This window comes from Globicephala melas, chromosome 10 (genome assembly GCF_963455315.2).
Source record: "Globicephala melas chromosome 10, mGloMel1.2, whole genome shotgun sequence".
NCBI classification, from domain to species: domain Eukaryota; kingdom Metazoa; phylum Chordata; class Mammalia; order Artiodactyla; family Delphinidae; genus Globicephala; species Globicephala melas.
The window spans coordinates 40,178,787-40,204,937 of NC_083323.1; the positions used below are offsets into that span (position 1 = coordinate 40,178,787).

Here is a 26,151-nt window from a genome sequence, read left to right on the forward strand (position 1 = left end):
CTCTTTGCTTGTAACATCTCTTCTATTAGGACAGAGTAACAGGCTCAGTTTGGTGCTTTTGCGTTTTTACTTAATGGCAGACAGACCATTTAATCTGTGCAGTCCTGCCCTTACTTTTCAAGCTTCAATTACACACACTGTAATTAATAACACTGCCAGCCTTTGTCATCTTTTAGGAGGAAATCAAATTACATATGAATGAACCTGATTCACAGAGAATTATGTCCTCTACACCAGCTATATTACAAATGTTATTTTTTAGAGTACAGCTGCCTGATTTATTTGGAGAAATCACCCTAGTTTTGTGGATGACCCCAAAGGTGAGTTGGATAGAAAATTTTTCAACTCATCAGGTTAAACCAGACACTTTGGGGGAAAAATAGCAAAATATGGCTAACAGCTTTACCACTACCTTTCAAATATTCTCCTATATAGTTATAGCACAGACCCTACTCTGTCTGATTTATTAGGATATCCAAGAATAAAGAGTTGAACTCAGGGAACTCTGCCTAAAAACTAACTTGGAAGAAGCCATTTTGAGTCAGAAGCAGAACCTAGTCAAGCACGTAGCAGAAATCCTGCAATTCTTGTGTGCTGTGGGCTTGGATATATTTACCAACTTAACATGCATCATTATTTAGGGAATTGCATTGCAATGCTTCATTATCCTGATATGATTATTCATATCAGAGCTATTTGAATAAACTCTTCCTCTTACTTTCTCATTTGCATCTTTGAATACTGGCATATGCTGGGGGAGAAAAAAGCCTTAAGGAGAATAATCCCATAAATAAATTAGCAGATGCTCAGTTTAAAAACCACGGAATACACAGACACCTACTGAGAGATGACCCTCTGACAGTAATGCTCCAAGTTATTTATGTACAAACAGGCGTATGTCATATACACACCCAGCCACAGCATGCTATCATTTAACAGAACGACCAACACATGCTTTCAGGGGACTTTACTCTGGTCATATCTTTGAAAATACTTACATAAGAGGTACTTAGAACAAGATAAATGCTACCATTTTCAAGGCAAAGGACAAATATTATTTGATTCTACCGTTGCAGAGGATCAAGAAACGAAAAAAATTCTTAAGGATTAAGACTCCCCCTCTTGCCTTTGTACTGCATGCAGAGTTTTTTTTTTTTTTTTTTTTTTATGAGAAGCAGTTCATCACGGAAAGCACACAATGGTGAAGAAGTAAATATTCAGTGTCTGAGCACCTGGTGTATTCAGATTCAGAAATCACTATTCCCGCAACTGTGGAAACATTACTCTTTTAAAGCTAAACTAACAAGAAAAATTGAGCGATATTCACCTCTGCTGTCTCTCTAAGCTTTCTTCTTCTAAAGCTGTTTCACTAAGATTCCAGAAAATCTCATAAAACCTCTTGTAACAGGAGGGTCTACACAGAGAATAAAAACAAACCTATATTTGGCTTCAGTTGTATGAATCAGAAACAAAGGGATCACTGGTCTGGTTTAATTCTTTCAAATTTAAAGAGTCCTATATGAAGTTCTTTGTGGAAATACACACTGACATAAAAGAGGATGTGGTCAATGGTTTAATGCTTATGACTTTTTGAAGAAGGCACCGCATGATATAAATATGCTACAGTAGAGCGCTGAACTTAGACATAACAATGAAAACGTATACAGTTTAGCTATTCAGGCAGGTGGCAAGACTGAAGAATTACTTCAGACATTGTCATATCTGATTAAAGATTATTATCAGAAGTTACTCCTAAGAATCATGTCATCAAACAGGCCTACTTTGTAAAGTATCAGAACAGTTCACATGCATCTACATAGTAATTTAAATAGTTATAATGTACACACTCAGAAGTATTTTTTGCCCAACACTTCAAAAAAAAGTAAGTGAGTAAAGCTGTCAGAAGAGGCCTCTGCATTTCAAGTATAACTAGAATGTATGGTACTTGTCACTGAGGTACAAACAAGGCCATCTATTCAGACACCACTGAGGCAGCAGAAGAAACCTGACTCTACAAAAAATTTACCCACGAGGTCCTTCATTCTTCATTCCAAATCTGTGGTGAGGTCGCCTTGAGGGAAGTTGAATAAATAGGCCCCGTTAATGACTAAGTAAAAAACAAATTTGGAGTTTTAAAATGTTAACACTTATTTATGGATGTCTAGAGTGTACTAGACTCTAGGCCAATAATGCCCAGGGCAGGTGGTTGCTATTTACTTTCTCCATATACACTTTACAACTAGTTCTCACAGTTCAGTTTTCTGAAGACAATCATTTCAAGAAACAAGGAATTTAAAATTGTTTTGAGTAACTACGGTTTCGAAACCATCAGTCAGAAGAACAGAAGCTATTGGCTTATGCAAAGAGGCAGCTTCTGAAAATTCCATCCTCCTTTTAGGAGCAGACCCGACTTACCTAACAAGTCAGTGTAAAGGGCCTGTTCCAGGTCGCCCAGCATTGTTAGGATCACATCCTCGTCCAGATGAGCTGTGCCTTCCCGTAGGCAGCTTTCTCCCTCCTCTTCGGCCCAGCTCCTGCCGATGCTGCCAGGCCTGGAGGACACATTTTCATCTTCGGACCGGCTGTCTTCATCACTCTCACCTTCCAAGCCTTTTCCGGAAGACCACTCTTCTAAGCTCTCACTGCCTGCATGGCTGGTGGGCAGCAGGTTCCAGGCCCCTGGGCCCCTGGTGTGGTACAGGGACTGCATGGACCTTGACAGGAATCTGGACAGAGAGCGCCTCTCTGCATAGCTGGATTCTCTCTGGCTGGCCTTGGCGGCATTTCCAAACCAGTTGGAAATGCGCACAGTGGGTCGCCTCTCCCCCTCACTGGTGAGGGACAGATTGGTCAGAGACTTTTGCTTCTGAAGGCAAGCTCCCTTTGGCCTTACTTTGCTCTGAAACACAGAGAGTTCAGCTGGCCGCTGCATGGCTCTCCTTACTGGCTTCTTCTTTTTCAATTGGACTTCATATTGTCTTTCTGCACTGAGATGCCAACTGGCCCTTTTGGTTTTAATTAACACTTGCACTTCAATAAAAGCTCAGGCAAGGCTCAAACATTCACGTTAGATTCTAGAGCTATAGTACAATCAATGAGTTGCCCACAATTCAGCTTGCCATGTCATGCCCCTCATCAGCAGTACTTACAAACGTTTTGCTTGTATATATCAGAAGCAGAAAAGAGTTCATCAAAGACACTGCTCCAGCTGAAAAGTAGCACAGGAAGCCAACTACGTTTTCCAGTCTTTATCCAATCACATGTCTCAGCAGGGCGATGGGTCCACATTTCCCTCTATCGCTTCTGTATTCCCAAACGCGAGGTAGTGAAGCACCAGCGATGTCTCTGGCTTTGCTTTTTTCCCCTGTCTCTCACCAGCCCTTCACTGATCTATCTGGGTCTGCAGCCCTTTACTCTAGAGGAACTGACAGGGTGCAGCATGTAGAGCCTCCACATCAGAGCCCCGTAAGAGCAGACTAAGCACTGAAGCCAGCCCTGCACGCGCCTCTCATGTTTTAGTATTCCACCTGCATTCTCAGATCTATGGCTCTTCCTTGCTGCAGTGGATGCTGCTGGCTGCCATGGCAGCAAACATCCTGCTAAATTAAAACAGAGGCACAGAAGCGGCTGTCCAGCCTAGCATGCCACAGGTTTCAAAGCCAAGCCTGAATGAGATGCTCCACGATTAACCCTATGCATGTTTAAATCACTCTCGGCTACCCCGCCTCAGATACGGAGAGAAACACACACACACTACATACACACTCACTCACATACATAACACACACTCCACGACAGAGAACGACAGACTAATTCTCTGTAGCTGCAGGCAGCTGAAGCAGGCAGATCTGTCTTCTGAATGTTGGGATTTGTGCTGTAAAAGCACAAATCAAATTCAAGAGTGTAAAGGACCTAAAAAACGGAGCGTGACACTCTCCGCCGGCAGACAGATAATGCTTTAAAGGGAAAGACTTCACCTCCTCTTTTAAAGAACAAACCCAAGGGCTTTTTATTCTGAAGGTATTTAGTACAATCCTAATCTGACAATAAAAATCAAGATTTATTCCTATACAAAAATAGCGCAAAAAAAACCTCAAACGGTTTTTTTTCTTTTTTCTTTTTGAGAATGAATATTTTCACTCAAAGCGTATAATTGAAAGTTGATGGCCAAGTACATTGAAGATAATGATGTGACAAAACCCATAAAATGTATATTATGTTTTCTGACATAGAGCATTTTTCTTAGTCTATTCCATAAACCTATTACTGTACAATCAGCTCTTTAATATTTTGATAAAAAGCAGAAAACCTAAAGGGTAAATTTCTTATATTTATCTTGTACTGGTTATAATTACCATCCTGAAATTCTGATTTTAGGAAAACTTTTAAAACACTTATCAGGTATAGTAGAGACCATGTACCACTGAGAGCTAATGAGAAGAGCATCAAGGAAAAGCTTTTCAGATTTTTCTGCCCATAAACATTCCTCACTAAAAGGGGGCAGCAAGGAGAAATAGATTGAAATATTCGTGTCATTCAAATTGATATAATTCCGTAGCATTTTCTGAGCTAATATCATCAAATTAATTCTGATTTTTAACCTCCTGTTGCTAACTTCAGCTAGGGGGAATGCTCAGTCTTTTAACTATGTAAATTAGCATTATAATGTACACTGCCTATACCTTTACATATGATAACAACTTACTTTGCAAAGTTAATTATTCCTTATGCTCAAGCTCAAGGGTATATGTAAAAGGGTATTAGATGGAAGGAAGGGCAATCATTCGTGATAAAAATTTTTGCAATTAAACAAACCTGTGAATTATGAATACTGATTCTCAATTCTTCATTCTTCAAAAATAATCTATGTTTATACAAAATGTGCTTAAATAAAATGAGGGTACAAAGGCTGAATCATAGAAACTGACAATTATCCTTCTAAAAACATCATTTTATAAAGTGTTTTTCAAAAGATCAAGATGCTACCTCACTTTGGATTTTTTCTTCATTTGGAGTTATTGTGATCCAGTAAATCAGCAGATTATAAGACTAGAGTAAATTTGTTAAGGTTATGAAACTTTAATGTGTTTGATATGTATTACACTAAAGGACACAAGCAGCATCCTCTAAAGTCTTACAGATTCACAAAAAATGGAATTCTTACGCTTTAGGCATCAAAAGTTAAACTTGAGCATTATAAGTGAAAGCAATAAAGATGCCCTCTCCTTATACAAGGATACTTGTGTACCAGTCAGCTTAGACCAGTGGTTCTCAAACTTGAATGTTCAGAATCTCTCCGAGGGTTTAATACAACGTAGCCTGCTGGGCCCCAGCCCCATCTCTACTCATTCAGTTAGTCTGAAAGGGGCTTGAGACGCTGCATCTCTAACACATTTCCAGGTGATATAGATACTGCTAGCTCTCGAACGAACCCCACTTTGAGAACTTCTAGAGTGAGACTAGAGACTAGTGGTTTTCAACTGGGTCCTCCCGAGGGGACATTCAGCAGTATCAGAAGATAGTTTTGATTGTCACAAAGGTGGGTGTGGTGCTTCTGACATCTGAGAGGTAGAAGCCAATGATACTGCTATACACCCTATAATGACAGGAACCCCACTCCCCAAACAAAGAATTATGCAGACTACATGTTGATAGTTCCAAGGTTGAGAAATTCTGGCTTGGACTACGTTATATTGTATTTACAAATGATTTAGAAATTTCAGCAGCTTACAGAAACAAAGATGCACTTGGCTCACATTAATGTCCACTCTATGTTGGCTGTGGCTCTGATCCAGGTACCCTTTATACAAAGACCCATATTGAAAGAGCAACTTCAGTCTAGGATAGGTTGATATCATGACAGAGGGAAAAAGAGATAAGAAACCTAAGCTTCTGCTCAAGAATGGCCCATGTCATTTTTCCACTCACATGTCATTGGTCAAATGAAATCACATGGTCCATTCTGATTCACTGGGTAAAAAGTATAACACAGCTGTAGGGGTGAATTTAGGAAGGGACTAAGTCCAGTGGAGACAGCAGCGAGAGGCTGGCTATTTTGAAGATATAACCCGAACAGAGAAAAGCACCAAAAGGGCATTTTTGCTTGTTTCTTTGTTTAGAGATATTGTCAACTTGTAGTTTTCCCCTGGGAACAACTACATGGGTCCTTAAGTTTACCTTGAACAACAGCAGGGAACCCAGTTATTGCTTCTCTAGAGGCAGTTATCTCTGCTTGCTTTGGGTGTACATTCATACATGGGTGTATTTATACTTACTTGTATTCAATCGTTTATTTATTTACTTATTTTTAATAGATTTATTTATTTATTTATTTTTAATAGATTTATTTATTTATTTATTTATTTTTGGCCGTGTTGGGTCTTTGTTGCTGCGCACATGCTTTATCTAGTTGCGGCGAACGGGGGCTACTCTTCATTGCGGTGCGCAGGCTTCTCATTGCAGTGGCTTCTCTTGCTGCGGAGCACAGGCTCTAGGCGCGTGGGCTTCAGCAGTTGTGGCTCGCGGGCTCCAGAGAGCATGATCAGAAATGTATGTTACACAAGGTGGAGGAGGAAGCCTCGGTGTATGAGACAAATATGCCCAATCAACACTGAAAATGTGAATCGCTCTAATTTAGCCAAGACCTCACATAAAGTAGAGCTACTATAATGTTCTGAAAAGGAATGCTTTTGAGCTCTTTAGTAAACATAATTACAAAGTAGCTATTTAAGTAAAAGATCTAAACTGATTTAAAATGACCTGAGCTTGATCATCTTAATCTTATAAACACCCAAGATAAAGGCAAAATAAGGGATCATTTACACAGGTCTTAAATACCAAATACTTCCCATTATTCAATACAAAGTCTGGGAAGTCAGAAAAAAACACATGTAACCATTAGTTTATCTCTCTGTTCAATTTAAATTCTTACTTCTAAAATGATTTCCTGAATTCATCCAATTATTTAATTACTTTTTTACAAATGACATATTGGCTTCACTGATTCTGATTCAGTCTGGCATCTATCACCATTTTTCAGTGGAATATAAATTCTAGATAAAGGTTAAAAAGTGGATTAAATAAATGTTATACACGTTGGTAGACGGTCTTATGCAAAACAAGGGGCATGTGTGAACCTATGTATTAAAAAAAATCTAAAAACTTTCTGAATGATTCCAGTGGAATGAAAAACAAAGCTCACTTTGCATTTGGCAGGATCTCTTGGCACTTGATGAAAGGGATGGTTTCTGAAGCCAGATTCTTTTTGTCAATGAATGAGAGAATAAAACCCAAGCCAAAGCAGTAAAATCTAAACCATCAGTTCAGCTGGACTTGTAATATTGAGGTCATGGCATGAATCTTAAGGATAGGCTGGAAGCAAGAAGCTCACTCGGTCTTTGTCACAAATTATATAATGCATATCACCTGACTGTAATAATTAATAGACCCACCATCATCAGATTGGGTAAATATCACAGTTTCCTGTAAGAACATGACAAATAATGGGAAACTTGAGAGAGATACATAAAGACTTTGGAGGGATAAAAGGTCTCCAAATTGTAAAAGTCTTGAGTTTTCTCCAGCATATGCCATTTTATTGTGTAACTCATTTCTGATACTTATCTTCACACCACAATTTAACTACGTTTTTAACTTCTGCTACCATTTAATCGTGAAGACACTGTTCTTATAAATTCAAATGAGTTACTGCATAGAGGAAATGTAAAGAGCTAATAAGCCTCCTAACAAATCTGCTTTTCAATGTGAACTATTCAAGTTTTCTCCTTAACAGTATCATAGATCTTTACATGCCATGCATCTCACAGGTCATGCAATAGGGATGCTTTTCACATTTGTTTAAGTACAAAAAGGGATTTCCCTGGGTAACACAACAGAAAAGTGCAGGGAAGGAGGGAGACAGAGTCTCTGACGTGGCTTGTTCAGGGGCTCAGACATTTTCTACAAAGACCTTGAGCTAATATTCTTCTGCTTTAGGTTCTGTTTTCTCTACGTTTGTTTCACTCGAGGGTGAAGGTAACTGCCAGCAGCTCCAAGCTTTCTTCTGATTAGCTTCAGGTCTAGTGGAAAAACGGAGTGTCTCTTTCCTAACAGCCAGGAAAAGTTCTGAGACTGACTCTCATTGGTTCTGATTGAACTGAATTGGGTCAGTTGTCCACTCCTGAAAGAGTCACTGTGGTCAACGGGATGGGTTGTTCTGATTGGATCTGCTTGGGTCAATTTCATTTGAACTACGTGAACAGAGATTGTTGGGGCTATGGTTCCCCAAAAGAAAATCAAGGGGCTGTTATGAGCAGACGCAGCAATGGATTCTGGTCAGGCAAAACGATACCAGGACATCAAGGTACGTCTACTGTGAAGCCAGTGGTGTTTAATATACAGAGCTTCTAACTTAGTTGAGCCAATGTAACTTTGTATTTTTTAAATTATTTCCAGGCTCCTCCAAATTGTATAGGCTTCAAAAATTCACAAAACCTGGATCTTATCCAGCCAAGACTAACTCCATCAGAGTTCTCTATTATTTAGGCTACTTCACTTGGGGAACAGGACAGATTTACTCCCCACTGAGGTCCCCACAGCAACCTTTAGCAATAAGGCTTCAACAGTAGCACTGGCATTGAAACTGGCATTGAAAATCATTGAGCTACCAAAATCCCAAAAGTACCCATTTTTACAATAAGAAACAGACAAAAATAACAAGTAAATCTTTTTTTCAAATTACTTCCATTGAAGTTGTTTCTTCCTGAAATATTATTTCCTGATTTCTTTACCCATTAGAATTCTACTATACACACGTGTGATCTTCTTTTAGGCCCTGTATAAATCTTTACAGTTAAGTTAGTTGTTCCCATAAATCTAGTAATTCAATTATTTGTGGTGTTAAAGTTTATTTGTCTCTTATTCCTCCATAGGAGAACTCATGTCTTAGTCATGTTTGTTTTCCCAATCCTTGGCATGCTTGGCATTTATAACGTACCTGGCAATGATTACTGAAAAGATGGATGGAAGAACAAAACCGTATCTCACAATAATCCTGAGTTTATTAAGCATCACTACAGTCACCTCACAAAAAAGGGAACTAAGGGACAATGCAAACAACAAAATAATGGCAGTGCAGAGGCCAGGATTAATTTTTTCTACTTCCTAGAACACTTACCTGCTCATATCTCATGCTGTCTTTGAAGAAATATTCTAAGGGCTAGTCTAAGACGTGGCATTAAATTCAAGTGTGCATGTGGTTTGTGGTTTCCCTAGCAGCCAGAATATAGTAGCAACAAGAGAAATTAGATAGAGAAAGAAAGCTGTGGAAGGGGTCAAGGAAAGTTGTTTTGTTTTATTTTAAATTAAGATTGCAGAGATGGCAGCATCCTGTGGGGCTAAAGAGAGTGGTTTGGTATAGAGGGAGATAAGGTAGAAAAGAAAGTAATCCAAGGAAAAGTGAAGTAAATAGGTATAAAATGCCGTACATGGGTAGATATGGTGGCAGGGGTTTGTGAAATTCTTTTCTCTCTGCTTAAATTTTTTTAGTGACATCAAGGTCATCAGTTAAGAGAAAGGATGGGAGAAATGGCACTGTAGCTTTGTAAAGAAGAGATAAGGTATAAAATTGTCATCTAAGAACAATCTCAAGTTCTTAGATGACAAAAAATGAGTAAATGCGCCAGAGAAATACAGAATGATTGCCGGGCAGCATTAACTACTCACTTGAAGTTGGTGGCCAAGAATGTAAAGCGAATCACATCAACACGTGATGTGTTTTTCTCCAGGTTCATTCATTGCTGGTATGGACTAGGTGGAGACCTGAATGTTACTAGGTCTGTGGTTTCATCCAATGAGAACAATGAAGTGCAAGAGGTGTAAGGGAGTAAAGGGTATATGTAAAAGTAAAATCACATTCAGTCACTACAGGAATTCATCTGATTAAGGAAGGAAGAAAGGATATGTAGAGGTTGGTGAGGGTAAGTAATGGTGGTGGCATCAATAAATTGCAAATCTTAGTAGGACCAGTGTCAGAGTCAGAGAATGAAAGGAAGGGCATTGAAAGGATAGGAGGATGTCATCAACAAGAGTGGGATGCATGGAAGTGAGATTATAGAGAAGCTGCAGATTCCGACGGTGCCCAGATATAGGGTATGAACAGGAGAATAAGTAGCTCAAGGAGGGATTAGAAGGCAAGATCATTAGAAGAAAGGCCAGGGTATGCCAGCTCTGCTCTTGTCACTGGCCTGCTTCCCTATGACTGTCATCCTCTCATCACTGGTCCACCAGTATACTCTCATCTACATTTCTCCAATTATGGTACTCAATTTATAGCTTTCTAATCATAAATATCTTTCTTTCATGAAATCTCAAGTTTGCATTGAGAGAAATTTTCGGTACTCCACTATAGACTCATTTTAAACAAATGATCGTAGGAATGACATAATCAGATAAGCCTCATTTCAGCACTTATGTGCTGTTTTCTTTCTTTTATTTCTATCTAAATCATAGATTCAAATCTATGATTCTATATCAATACTTATTGACATAAATTAATATTATACCTTCTAATAAATCCATCAGACTATTGTATTATGTTAAAGTCTAGTTTATTTTTCACTTTCAAATATTCTATTAAAAATCAGAACATTAAATGGAAATTAAGAATGTTTTTTCCAGTTTTACTGAGATATAATTGGCATGTAGCAGTGTATTAGTTTAAGGTGTATAACATAATGATGTGACTTACATAAATGGAAATATTAATTGGATGTATAAAAAATGATTAAATGGTCAAAAGAATAAGAAACTGGAGGAAAAAAGATCAAACATGGGTTGCTGATTCAATCAGAGATACTAAGCGATATACTAATTCCAGAAAAACAAGGTTTCTTTGTGAAAATCACATAATTAGAATTCAAAGTGTACTTAAATGCATTTTCTCCTACAGATTTGAGCTCTAGTATTTTGTAGGCATAGTGATACTAATTGAAGACATGCATGAGTAAAGAAATGTGTGAAACGTTCCACACTATGTTTAAATAATATCTAGTCACAATACAGATACATATCATCATTCACCAAGGGGCTCTCGGGAGCCAGGGAAAACCAACACTTCCTCCAAGTGCTTGAAAAATCTACAAGTATCCCTATAGTTATGCCTTGCATTACCATTTCCGCCCTTACCCTGAACTGGCCCACTGTCATCTCCACATGAAAACTCTGAAGCCTATGATACCACTGATGTTAATTCCAGAAGGAACCCTTGGGATGTGGTGCTGTCATTGCTGTCAATATCCATTGATGGATACTGCGGTAACTGCTAATGCTCGCCGAAGTGTTTCAAGTCTGCTTAAGTGAGGAAGTTTCTTAACCTCCAAATTTGTGATATGGCTATGCTCATGAGCTTCAGAGCAATACTTTGAGTTCTAGGAGTACTATAGTAATTTTTAAAATTTAAATAGTTCTTTTCGTTTTTTCCTTAGGAATATACAAGGGCTGAGTCAGAGACTTATTGGACCAAAAGACATACCTCTACTGCCATGCATTCTTATACTTGGAAACACATAAAATGTTCTTAAACTGTCTTTCCCCTTGGAAGCAGTATATCACGTTAAGAGCCTACTTAGTTCCTATATTATACATTATATAGGTCCATATGGACCTATATATAATAAAATTATACCAGAGGGCTTCCATATGTGCCTAGGCTTATCCGGATCCTAGGAAAAATAGTGGACTAAAGCTGAGAATCTGACAAATTGGGTCTGGAGTATGTACATGTCATTTTTCTTACATTATTTATATATAATGAAATATTTCCATAATTAGATTTTTCCCAGAACACACATTCGGAGCCACTATGTAGAAATGTTCAAAATAACACAGAATTGTAGACAGAGCAGGGTTGGAGGCCTTGGAAATTTTACATTGCCATCTGATCATTAGTATTTTTTTAAATCTCTAGATATATTCAAGAACTGCCTTATTAACAATAGAAGATTCTCCAGGTCTTCTCTGATAGTATTCAATTAGACTGAGGGCAACCATGACTTAAAATCTCAGCCTCTGAGAGCACTACCATTCTTTACAGAATTCATTACAGAGCAACAAAGAGACCATTCTAAGCTGAACAGTCAAATACCTAAGCATCTCTGAAGCATGAAATGTACACAGTCCATTTATGCCTAAGGGAAAACAGTATAGCATAAATATGATTTAATAAAAAGACTTATGGAGAGATCATAAAAATTCTGAGTTTGACCTACCCACCAATCAGGTCACTTACCGGATATCTCCTCTAGGCACTGCTTAGCTGTCTTACTGTATGATAAATCCATCTTAGTAGGACTGGTACAGGAATCGGCAGATGGTAAAGAGGTACCTTCATTTTCTGAATGTGCTCTGAAATTAACCAAGAAGACAGAAATACCAATTGCTGTCACCAGCGACTCATCAAAGTTCTCTAGTACAAGAAGAAATCAATGTATTGAAAGTTTTCTATGAAGGTAAGTGAGCATTTCTTTATGTCTGGGACATTCCAAAGCTGTCTATCTACAGGAGAATTTCCTTACTTTTCATATACAACCCAAGTTGTAGTGAGGTATTAAATCAGTTTTCTTAGACTTTTCTAAGTTTGAAAGCTTGTAATTACCAATAATTGACTGCACTTTTTGTGGGCAAAAGACTAGAAAAGATTCCTTTTTTTTTTGCTGTCTTAGAGGAAGTCTGGCTAAACTGTGTTCTTCTGAGAATGATAAAAGCACTGAAAACACCCCTAAAATTATTTTTTCCATGCACATTCTATAAAATATATCCTAAAAAACAAAGTATAAGTAAAATAAATATTGACTTTGCTATGGGCTGTAAATGTCACTATGATGTCCTGATTTCAGAAAAATTAAAGTCAATCAAAAACAAATTCTCATTCTGACAACCCCCTTTTATAATACGTTTTATAGTTGTGTATATATGTTCATGGGTATATATTTGTGTGTGTGATTAACATGTAAAGAGTAGGTCTAATCAAATAAAAAGCACTCCACAGAGGGACTGCATACGTTTTGATATTCCAATCTTCATGCATTGCTTCTTCCTTTTATGCACAGGCAAACGTTTTAAGAGGCACTATCTTTCCTTATGCAGCTTCAAAATCTACATATATTTGGTCAAAAACACCACATCTTTAGAAAGTCCACAGCGTGAACTACAAGAGAAAGAAGGAGACAAGACAATACAGCATTGTACACTGGACTTTGTTCTTTATAGTTATCTCATTTGCTTGGAGTCCCATTCCTAGTACTGAGTTTGGACCATGGCAAGTGATCACTAAATATTTCTTACTTTAAAAAAATCTAAAGAGAATATTTATACGTGAAAGAAAAATTCAGTTAATCTTTAAATCAATTTTCGCTTACTATGTTACTTTTATTCTAAATCCTGGTTTTGTTTGAGAGAAAATAAAGTGTAATCATTGATGCCAGAAATATTTTCTATTTATCTGATGGATCTAAAAACTCTGAAACGCTCATTAGGATTTTAATAAATCATGGAAAACTATATGCTGTATGTATGTATGTATGTATATAGGAATTGACATATTAATGCAAGAATTCATACAAAGCTGTGCCTTGACCTCCAGACATTCCTAGCTTATTGTAACTTAAAACTAAATATAAGGAACACAGCAAGATTCAGAAGAGGACATGCCGTTCGAATGACAGGATATACCATTAAGGCCAGTAAAAATTTTAATGTTGTGAACATCAACAGACGTTTTTAGTCGTCACCTTCCTTGATATCTTGGTAGCATTAAAATAGCAGACCATTCCTCCCTTCATGAAACTCTCCTTCCTTGGCTTCTACAATAAAAATTTTCCAGTTTGTTCCCCATTCTCTCTGGATGCTACTTTTTTTCTCTTTGTTCTCTTTTACCCAATCATTAAATGTCATGGTTGTCGGTAGTAAAAAAGAAGGGCAAAAGTTGGGGGTTCCTCAAAGCAATATCCTAAGCTTCTTCCAGTTTGCATTGTACAGTCTCTCCAGACCATCTCAAACATACCCATTGTATTAGTGATTGCCTATCCACATATGAAGTCCAAATTCAAACTCTAACCCAGAACTTTTCTCTGAATTCCAGATGTGAATCATAACTGTCTAATAGACATTACCTCTTGATTATCGCAGAGATAACTCAAACCCATCTTGTACAGAACTGAACTTGTGATATTTTCCCAACAAACCTGGTCCTTGTTCATAGTGCCCCTGGGTGAAACCTTTAGGGAGCCTAAGAGGCTTTGCATGGTCTGATCTCTGTCTGCCTCTCCAGTGTCATCTTGCACTGGACTCCCCTTATCTCTCTCCCTTGTGGTCACAAGAATCTTCTACCCACATCCTATAGCTCCTGGCCTCAACAGGTCCTTTCTACTTGAATATTTTCCTTCCCACGACATCCAATTAAATTTCTCCCTTCAAGTCTCAGCTCAAGTGACTCTTTCTTAAAGAACAATTCCAAATTTTCAGGTGAAGTCCCAAGTTACAAATACTTATTTCTCCCTGTACCTATCTTGAGCACTTCATACTCTCGTAACATGACATTTGTGTAATTATTTGATAAATGTTCATCTTCCAAACTAGAGTCCATTCTTGATGTTTAAGCTCATCATTGCACCCCAATGCCTAGCCACATGTCTAGCAGATATGCTGCACTCTGCAAATATTTGATAACTGAATGTATAAATCTTATCAGTAGTGATCATAAAACAGTGTCATTGTTGGGTAAAACATACAGAAGGAAGCACGGTATAATGGTACATGCTCTGCATTTGGTTGTAAAACTTAGCTCTCTCGCTAAACAGTTATTAACTCATGTGACCTTGCTAAGTGACTTAGCCTCTCTGAACCTCAATTTGCTTATGTGTAAAAGGCAAAGAAAAATATGCTCCTCACAAAATAATTGTGAGCTCAAGTGTTATTATTACCAAAGGCCTGGAAAGGCATTCTCCTGAGGCATGTGGGATTCTGGTCAACGTTATAATGTGGGGAATATATCCGGCTCTCTGGGCTGTTTCTTTTCTTCTCTGGCCCCCAGGGTCTCCTATGTCCCCTGTCTATTGCCCCTCCCCACTCACTTCTAAAGTTCATTATCATCTATTCTTCCACTTGGGCTCTTTTCTTGTGAGCCACTGCACCTCCCTGGCTTATTCCTTAGCCTAATGTCCATGAACGAGGGGAAAAAATTCCTCTGAAGATTTCTAAGGATTGTTACTTGCTGAAGCCATTTAAATGGAGAGTATGTAGTAAGATAGGACACCCCAGGGAAAGCTTACTGGCTGCTTGCCAAGAAGCCTCAGAGAGGCATGGTGCCTGGGTGAACTGGCTGGGAGCCAGGGTTGGCCTACAGTCATACAGGCTCAGAATTCACAGACTGGTTTCTCAGATGCTGAGTCACATAAAGTAGTTCACTGGGATGGCTGTCTAAAGCCCAATGCCAACTGATTTTTACTAGAACAAGACCAGAGCAATTACAGGAACCAGAATACTTGTAGCTATGTTAGTTATAAAGATGCAGAGCATCTCCCTCTAGGAAAATCTCTATGGAGCAAAAGAATATTCAGAATGTGTTTTGGGAGTAGACTTTTTTCTTTGCTGCAAATATACAGATCTTAAAAAATATTTCTCAGTGTGCGGCTATCTTTCTCAGTGTATGAAACCTAGTACTCAATTCCATTGTCTAAGTCCCCACCCTCTGATAAAAAAGTATTCAAACTTTGGTCTTGGAAACCTTTCTTTTACTTTGTTTTTTAATGTGGCAGTGAACATTTCTGGCTGATTTGTTCTTTAACTTCTTTTTTTAGTTTAGGTCACAAGAGAAAATCTTATTTATACCGTATTTTCAAGTTCTTTGGTATATGTTTCACAGTGTTCCCTATCTGAGTTACCTACATTAGAAATGATAGGGCAACAGATTGATCAAGGGAAGGAACATGGTGAAGTTAAACTTCAAATAATTATAAAAAGATCTCAGAAATTATCTTTGGATTGTATTCACATGTAAATGGGTCCAGATCCCCTGCTCTATATATGTTACAAGACATCGATTTCCCCAGGATTTCTACCTCATTATTTTTTAAAGTGGAATAAGAGTTTAACTCCAGTCTCTAGAGGGACAATCAAAGGTAACTGGTAAAGATTTAACTTTTATATAAATGATCAAAGAAGTTCAGTTTAATCTCTGAAGGCTCTAAGCATGTCCTCTACTTTTGTGCATGCTTCATTCCAGAAAAATAACAGGTTTGGGGGTTGATTCATAAAACAATTTACGAAGACTTCAGAATCAATAGTGTTTTCTAACCAAAAGGTAGATATTGCAGTGGCATCATTCACTGTTCCCATGTAAACCAATACTGCATTCCTCTCATATTGACTGGGAAAAGGAAAAAATGATTCAAAATATTTAGAAGACATCATCCTGTGCAGACTATTTTACTGTGCATTCACAACATGGTCAACATGTTATAAGCACTTACTGAAACTGTAAGATAGGGCATTGCAAAAACACCATTTAATTTATTTAGCGTTCTAATAAGCTAGTGCTAGTGTCTGTTACTAAGAGTCCTAGTAGCCAGAGGTCTAGGTTTCACCAATAATTAACATAAAAGCTAGTTCCTGTTTATGTGCACTTACTATATGCCAAGTACTATGCCTAGTGTTTTATCTAGGGCATATCACTCAAACTTCACAACAATTGTGTTGCTATGGACTGAATATCTGTTTCCTCCCAAAATTCATGTGTTGAAACCTAACCCCCAATGTGATGATGCTAGGAGGTGGCGCCTTTGGGAGGTGATTAGGTCATGAGGATAGAGCCCTCATGCATGGGATTAGTGCCATTACAAAACAGACCCTGGAGAGCTCCCTTGCCCCTCCTGCCATGTGAGGGCACAGTGAAAAGATGGTCATCTATGAACCGGGAAGCAGGAGCTCACCAGATACCAAATCTACTGGCACTTCGATCTTAGACTTTCCAGCCTCCAGGATTATGAGAAATAAATGTTTGTTGCGTCAGCCACCTAGTCTATGGTATTCCTGTTAGAGCAGCTGGAACAGACTAAGACACCTGTAATTTAGGTGCTGTGGATTAACTGAGGCTTCTAGAGATGTAATAATTTGCCCTGTGTAACAAGCTGGGAGATACTTAACCTGTACTTAAATCTGGAAGCTTCTAAATATTGTTTTATTAACCACTACCCTACAATTTAATTCCATTTAATTCCAAATGTCTCTGGACACTGAGCATGTTAATGTATGTGATGTCTCCTTAGCTGACAGATAGCTTAGTCACTAAGTTATTAACAGACAGTATTTGAATGTGACAATACCCAATGGCCTAACCTTAATTTTACTCTTTACTACCTTAAATTTTTACTCCTAAGAAAAGGAAGCTATTATACATGCCATTTAAAGGAATTCAGCAATACACCTAGATACTAGCAATCTTCAGATTTCCAATTTCATAAATAGGGGTGTTGCATATTGGTTTATATTAAAAATATAGCCATGTGAATTCATCTTGATATGGCTATACTAGTCACAAATGTGGACACAAACAAAACTGGTTTGAGTCAGCAACAATAACTAATGGTCTTATAGTTCCTGCTTTATAAACCCAACCTAAAAGAAAGACAAACAAGTATCTTTCCCAAACCAGCTCTCTCTTTCTTGGTGGGAAGGAAGACAGGTGACAGCCAGGGCCAAGGCCAGGAATCTGTCAGAGTGAAGAGTAGCCCAGTGTGGATGAGAGATTTGTTAGATTTGTATGCTGGGGGTTGGGGGGCTGAGCAAATAAGAAAACATATTGAGTATAATGGGAGCCAGGTTTCTCAGTTGACAAAGGAAGGTGCAAGTATGGAAAGGAGAAAGCAAGAATAAACTCTGTGTGTTGATTTGGAATTGGAGGCACTGTGAATTTACGGTTATATACCCATCTCTCTCTCTCTCTCTCTCTCATAGATAGCTCGTTGATATTGAGATAAATATGTGTGTAGGGACTTCCCTGGTGGCGCAGTGGTTAAGAATCCGCCTGCCAATGCAGGCTAGATGGGATCAAGCCCTGATCCGGGAAGATCCCACATGCCACGGAGCAACTAAGCCCGTGCGCCACAACTACTGAGCCTGCGCTCTAGAGTCCGCGAGCCACAGCTACTGAGCCCGCATGCTGCAACTACTGAAGCCCGTGTGCCTACAGCCCGTGCTCCACAACAAGAGAAGCCACCGCAATGAGAAGCCCGCGCACTGCAATGAAGAGTAGTCCCCACTCTACGCAACTAGAGAAAGCCTGCGCGCAGCAATGATGACCCAACGCAGTCAAAAATAAATTAATAAATTAATTTTTAAAAAAGGAAATAGGTTTGCAAAAATATGTGTGTGTCTGTATGAGTGTGTGTGTGTGTGTGTGTGTGTGTGTGTGTGTGTGTGTACCTACATATATTTTACTATTTAGGAAAGCTAGGAGCAGTGAGATCTGGTTCCTAAATATTACTCTTCACAAAAGAAATCAGGGCACCTTAGATAAAAGCTGAAGCCAAGGCAGTGAGAGAACAAGGTGAGCCTAGATTACCTTGAGCCAAAAAGAAACAAAGTTCTCAAAGAATAATGGGGCAGAAGCCAGCTTGAAGGGCATCCCAGCAACCAAATCTGGGAAATTCTAAACATCAAAATAAATAGTCATATTGATGGATTATAATCCACTGAAGACAGTAGGAATCCATTAGTCCACAAAATTCAAAGAGGGGGAGAGGGAAAGAGCACAGGAGAAGGAAAAGGAGGAGGGGGGAGGGGGAAGAAGAAGGAGGGAGGGGGGAGGAGGAGAAAAATAAGAAAGGGACATCATTTTCTTAAAGTTGAATGGCAAGGCATAAATGCAGAAGGAATAATGGAATTAGAAATCACGTGACATCCATTGGAGTAAACTATTAATTTAGGCAAGAAACATCAATGGATGCTAAAACCTATGGGTGAAAGCAGACCCACTGTGGCAAACATCATCCCAAACAAGCAATCAAATTCAACACCACCAGAAAGGGGAATATCAATAATGTTGATACCTGGTAGAAAGGCGATGGAAAAGCACAGTATCATTTCTGTGACATTATATATATATAAATATATATACACTTATATACATATATCTGCAATCACGAGAAAATATCAGACAAACCCACATTAAGAAACAGTCTATAAAATGCTTGCCTTCAACATATCAATGTCACGGAAGTCAAGGAAAGATTAAAGCACTGTTCCAGATCGAGGGATGTTAGGAAGACATGACGACTGGGTACAACGTTCATCCTGAATCGCTAAAAGTGCTATCTCTGGGACAATTTGTGAAACTTGAAAAAGGTCTCTGGGTGCTCTGAGTTAAATGTATATGGGAGTTCTTTGTACGATTCTTGCAAATTTTCTGTAACGTTAACAGCTTTTCCAAGAGAAGATAAAATACAGAAAAAAGAAACAGTTGTGGTTTGGTTGGGCAACCTGGCGCTGAACCTCGTAAGCTAAATACAGAAAGGGCAGTTTATCAAGCTTCTCTGTGGGGAGAATGCCAACTCATAGCAGTCTTCTACACAACAGACCCTCTTCCAGCATTGGCTCTGCATTCCAGCTTAAAAATACTGCTGTGTGAGGGAGCTTAAACTGCTACCCAATGCACAGATATACATCCAACCCAGCAAAAGACAAGTTTGCAAGACAAGCATTCAGTAAGCTTTAGTTTGTGCTGATAACCAATTATGCCCAGTTCACATAAAACCACAATTGCAGTATAATCTGTAATAATAGCTGCAGGGCTTACAAAAGCTTTATCTGCAAGACGGTTCTATGCTCCACGTTTCAAAACTCATAGACTCACAGATCCGCCTACTGAATCTACTGGTTCAACAAATAAGCCAAACTTAAAACCATGTGAGTAAGCATTTTCAAAACTAATGTTTTGTATTCTTTGCCTTTCAGAATATAATATATTCAAGGGCCAATTTTCCATGTCACTTTCTAGGTAAATCTGAAATCTCACAAAAACTGTTACAACAATCTTTCCTGAGAACCCTTGATGCTGTTATATAAGACACATCATATTATACCAATTATATATATACATATACATATGAGTAAAAAAAGGAAACCTCTAAATTCAGACTTTCTTGACCTAATTTTACAAATCAAGTGTGTACAGAGGGTTTCTGCTTATATTTAATTAATGGGTTTAAGAAGCACAATGATTTTCTTCTCTGTTTAACAATGTTTTGCCTTATCTAAAGGTTGGGTTCCTTTTTTTTCTTCTGTGAACTGTCCTCACCCTGATTCTCACCCTTTGCCTTTAGATGTTTGCGTTATGTCCAATGCACTGATTTCTTGACATTTACTACAAATGGTCAGAAAATAACAAAGAGCATGTAGACCTCAAACTAGCAAGTTATGAATCTGGTTAGTAGCTATTTTGAAATTTATTGGGGGCTGTTAAAAATACTGAGGTTTAGAGAAAATGTGCACGTCTTTCTTTCCTCCGTGACTAAGGAATCACTTCATAACTTTACTTCACATATCTCTGAAGCACAAGAAGCCACTGTCTCTGATTCCAACAACTAGCCGTCATTTTCCATGTTTTGAAGTCTCAGTATACCAAATCTGGTTCACTGCTTGGGGGGTTTACACTTCCTGCTTCATTCTGTAGTCATGTTTCAGTCAATCTCTTGCCTACTACATTGTGGACCATGGAAGGGAAATAACATATGGGATGTGTGATGTTTCACTCTAACCCTGATGCCTTACACGGTAAATGTATTTAGTAGGTAGTCGAAAGAGGAAAAGAATAAGTGAATGAAGGTCCCGAAGAGAAGATATGGTTTCATTCTATAAACATTTTAAAGCCGTTTATATTTCAACTAAACCCTACCATTTATAGGAATAAAAGACTTCTGAATTTTTCTTATTCCACTGTACATTTTTGGTAGTGTTTCTATTCTTCTATAGCAGATGAGTCTAACCCATGATGATGGTGTTTCATTCAACAATTTTTAGTTGGTTCCTATTGTAGGTAGGCTCTGTCCTGGGCAATTACGCTACCAAATAAAAAAAGACAAGATGCTTATTTTTCAATGAGCTTATGTTATAGTCGGAGGTGGCTGAAATCACACTTGTTAATAAGTAAACAAAAACCCAGTGGATGGTGATAACCTCTATGAATAAAATACAAGGGGACAATGGCGTATAATTCTGGCAAAAGGCATTGTGAGTGTTCCTTCAGACTAGATGGTTGGAAATGGCTTGTGTGAAGAAGTAGCATGTAAGCAGAGTTCTGATGAGAAGAAGGAGGCTGCTTTTTTTTTTTTTTTTTGTGGTACGTGGGCCTCTCACTGTTGTGGCCTCTCCCGCTGCGGAGCACAGGCTCTGGACGCGCAGGCTCAGCAGCCATGGCTCACGGGCCCAGCTGCTCCGCGGCATGTGGGATCTTCCTGGACCGGGGCACGAACCCATGTCCCCTGCATCGGCAGGCGGACTCTCAACCACTGCGCCACCTGGGAAGTCCCAGGAGGCTGCTTTGATCCAGAAGAGAGTCCTTATACGCAGAGAGAATATCTATGACAAAGTCCCCAAAGCAGGACAGGTTAGTTTGTTAAGAAACAGAATGAAGGCAGGGAGGCAGTGAGCGTAGTTTAAGGGCTAGAGAGAGGGCCGGATTATGTAGGAACTTGTAGGGCTTGGTAAGATGCTTAGGTTTTACTTTTCAAGTGTAATGTAAAGCCAGGAGATGGTCTCATGAATTTAAATGACATACAATTTATACTTTTAAAAGATTAGAGCCCCTGCTGTGTGAAGGATGCGACCGGAAAGGACCACAAGTGAATGCTGGAAGACTCGTTGGAAACTAGGTGAAAATTGGTGGTGCCCTGATCACGGGAAGGCAGGGTGGAAATGGAAAGAAATGCCCAACTGAGGGTATGTTTTGCAGCAAGAGCCAACAGGACTAGCTGAAAATAAGATGTGTTGGGAGGGAGTGAGCGAAGAGAAGAACAAAGTATGGATTCATTCCAAATTTTCTTCCTAGCCTCCCATTCAAGTAATCATGAATTCTAACCTCTAGTCTTTAGCAGTTTTAGTTACTAGCATTTTACATAGCACTTCGTAACTTGCCTGTTAGTTTTTCCAACATGCTTGGATTGTAAAATTGTAGAATGTCAAATTTGGATGATGCCATAACATTCCTCCTTCCACCTGACAAATTCTAACTCATCCTTTAAGTCTCATCTCTTCTCTTACCTCTTCTGTAATGCATACACTGACTCCACCCTCATGTAAGATTCAGGAAAACTCTTCTACCTTATTTGTTGCATACACTTCCATGACAACAGTGATGTTTTAAGTTCTTGATTAAATTCTTTTCATTATCACCAATAAAACTGAGTTCCCAGAGAGCAGATAATTTTTTTTTTACTCTTTGTAATTCTTATTACATAGTATTTGCAGAATGAGTGATGAGTACATAAAAGAAAAAAGATATTTGGTGAATTCCCTTAACTTAAACTATGGCAACTGGTCACTGTATCGCTTCTTAACAATCTCCGGTAGCCACCTGCAGCACTTAAAAAAGGCAGGCTAATCCATTCACACATCTGCTTATTGGGAACTTCTTATAGCGAGTTAAACTTTTCTTAAAGTTTTCACCTTTGATTTTAGTTATATCCACTCATTAAATGGATAAAGATATGCCCAATTCAAAACTACTTTTATCACATAGTAGTGATAAATGAGTTATAAAAACTTAATATAGAATATCCTTGCACTGTGCAGGAAGTAGGACTAAAATGAAATTCATTAACTTCCAGAACTCAACATTACATTTATAGGACTTTGAACATTCAATTTGCACGAAGGAGTATTATGAAGCATATAATAAGGTCCCAGAAGGAATAATTAATAACCAGCATGACCTAGAAGTGGGCTGAGAACTGGGGAAAAATATCACCATCACCCATGGATCTTCCCATTATATAGAGGTTATTTAATTTTCTTTAAATATCAAACGTATGTATGTTTATACATATACATACATATATATGTATTTTAAAGTTGTTCTACTTAAAAGCAATTATTTCCCAATATAAATGATATCTGCAAATCTGCTATTGACATTTTCCCAGCCAGCATTTTCCTAGTAACAATACCTCTTATTTCTACACATACAGCAAGAACTGCTAAGCAAAGGAGGGCACACTACAGACTCAGGCATATACGGATTCAAAGGCAAACTCCTGCCAGGCCTGTGACTGTAAAAGATTATCATTATTCTGCCTTGAAATCGCTGCTTCTTCATCTCTGTAAAATGGGGTAACATTCCCTTGTCATGGGTTGATGACACAGTTTAAATGAAAAAATTAACATAAATTTTGTAATACAGACTTGTACTAAGTAAGCACTCAACAAAAACCATTATAAAATAGTAAATTATTACTATTATTGTATCAAATGATTAGCACCTCCAGAAAAGTCTGCCAGGGATTTTGCAAGAGAAATTCTTAAATGGTGTTGGAGTAGTCAGAGTGGAAAGGACATCAGGGGTCACATAAGCCAAATGACATGACTCTACGAGACCTCTTTCACTGACAGTTAAGAAACTTGAATATTGACTACTCAACCTTAAGAGCATTTATATTATCATTTATAAAATTATTCTGAATTTATAAAAGACTCCAAGCAGCCTTTTCCTCATATGTAGACTATGATGTGACATTTCTTATTAGATGGTTTTATTTATTTTCAACTACTTTATATTATTGATAATAAAACAAATAATTACTGACATTTATAAGCAATTTATTCTGAATCTGGCTCTGTGCTAAAGACTTTACAATCTTGATTGCCTTATTTAATCTTTAAAACAACCAAATTAGGTAGATATTCTTCTACCACACTTTACAGAATTAGAAACTGAAGTCTGGGGAAGGTCATTTACTGTGTGGCAGGTACTGTTCTGAACCCTGTATAAATATCAACTCATTTAATCTTCAAAACAGCCTTATGAGGAAGCTTCTATTATTATCATCTCCATTTTACAGATTATAAAAATTGAGTCTCAAGTCTTTAAATGCCTTACACAAAGTCACATGACTAATAAATGGTGTCATCATGATTCCAACCCAGGCAACCTGGCTCTTGGGGCCATTGTCTCAATAATACAAGGTGCAGTTTCGGAACCATGGTAGAGCAAACGGACTCTACAGCCTGTAGTCCTAGCTACTCGGCTATATTACCTCACTTTTATAATCTCCGTTTTAAACAGGGCAAAAAGAAACTCAAAGAGGCTGGAGAATTTGGCAGTCGCATGGTTGATTCACACTTTAACCTCTAAACTGTGCTGCTTCCTCTTTCAGATAGCAAAGGTTACACTGCCAAATGAAAATCACTAAATCTGTACCCACTGGATATGTTATTGCAAACAACCAAAGAAGTCTGCTGCTACTTATAGAAAGAAGCTTGCTAAACTGGTGGATATATTCTTTTTGCTTAGATTTATACTTTCCTGTGAAATTCATCCATGGTGATTTGAAATGACAGATGTTCTTACAGAATACATTTGAGAGTGACAAGTGTGCTGAGTATGACATATTTTAAAGTTTATAATTTTTTCTTATATTTTTGAAACGTGGATTATGATTTTGACATGTGAAATTCTCCTTTGTCAGATAGGGTCTCTGGAGCTAGAAGGATCTGCAGACTCCCATTGTAATACAGGTGGGACAGGCACGACCTAGAGCAGTCTCCCGCAGCCATTGGTCAGCCTCGCACTGGGCCCCTCCCCCAAGCGAGCGACCGTTAGTGAGCAACTGTCAATGAGCAACTGACTGTTAGTGGTCCCTCTCAGCCATTGTCTGGCACCGCAGTGGGCCCCTCCCCCAAGCGAGCGACCGGTTAGTGAGCAACTGTCAATGAGCAACTGACTGTTAGTGGTCACACTCAGCCATTGGCTGGCACTGCAGTGGGCCCCTCCCCCTCCCCCTTCTCTGTAGAAAAAGAGCCCAGAGAATGCGGACTGAGGGAAAATGTTTTTTTGCGACTAGGGTGCCACCTTCTCGGTCTGCTGGCTTTCTGATTAAAGTCGTTACTCCTTGCCCCAACAACTCATCTCCCGATTTATTGGCCTGCCATGTGGCAAGCAGAGCAAGCTTGGGCTCGGTAACACCACGTGATGCAGATACAAAGGTTTTAAATGAATTTTTGGTATTAAAGTCAGAATAGCAGCCTTAAATGAGGTAGCTATTTGAGGTAGACCTGAAATTCAATAATTATACATTTGTGTGGATGAGTATATAAAGCCCCAGAAAAAAATCACTTAAAGCACTTAGGTTTTTCACTGAGGGAAAACAAATCATTACAATTATTTTCTTTACTTAAAAACTCACATATTTAATAAAATTTAATAAAATTTGAAACTATATAATCTTGACCTTTTCCTATTTGCAGCAGATCCTACATCCTGTTTTTCCTGTTGATGAACTGTACACCTGCCAAAGTCGCAGGCATTATTCCTCCCTAGCCACCTCTTCACTGAAAGGACAGTGGATAAAAACGGAGACACAGCAGCACTGACATAGTCCTAATCGAGTAAAACTTACCACAAGACAATAGGCAAAATGTGTTTACACTACAACTGTTTAGTAGGATATATATTTTAAAATATAGCATGTGCTATGTATTTTAATAAATGAAAAATAATATAAATATGTAACAAAAAAGTTAATAAAGTTAAATATAATAATTATATAGATTAGTATTTTTGCCTGGAAACAACAGGCCTAGCTGTGGAAATTAATATAAATTTTATGCTGGGAAAGCAACGCCTTATAAACAACAGTTAACAAACATGTACAATGTGCCACAGTATACAATAAGCATCTTATATGCATTTTGCCTGTTATTCTTCCCAACTCTACAAGGTAGATACTGTTATTTCTATTTGACAGCTGAAAATGAGACTAAGAGATGTTAAATTCTTTGTCCAAAGGCATATAGCTGGTAAGTGGCAGAGCTGGGCATTAAGTCTATATCTGCCTGAACCCAGAGCATGCCCCCTTAACCATTATGGTTTACGTTTTCTCATGG

The 26,151-nt window shown here is 38.4% G+C and overlaps 1 protein-coding gene across 7 annotated transcripts in view; it reads right to left on the reverse strand.

The window, feature by feature from the left end:
• Positions 1-26,151, reverse strand: part of NAV3 (neuron navigator 3) — an 835,795-nt gene that overhangs the window by 157,560 nt on the left and 652,084 nt on the right. For 6 of the 7 annotated variants that reach the window (XM_030866220.2, XM_060305657.1, XM_030866222.2 and 3 more), the window contains one exon: positions 12,287-12,402. In XM_030866220.2, coding sequence (XP_030722080.1) covers positions 12,287-12,402 — 116 coding nt within the window. Of the gene's footprint in view, positions 1-2,415; positions 3,744-12,286; positions 12,403-26,151 lie in introns of those variants that run through there. The other variant, XM_060305661.1, reaches the window with a different exon arrangement.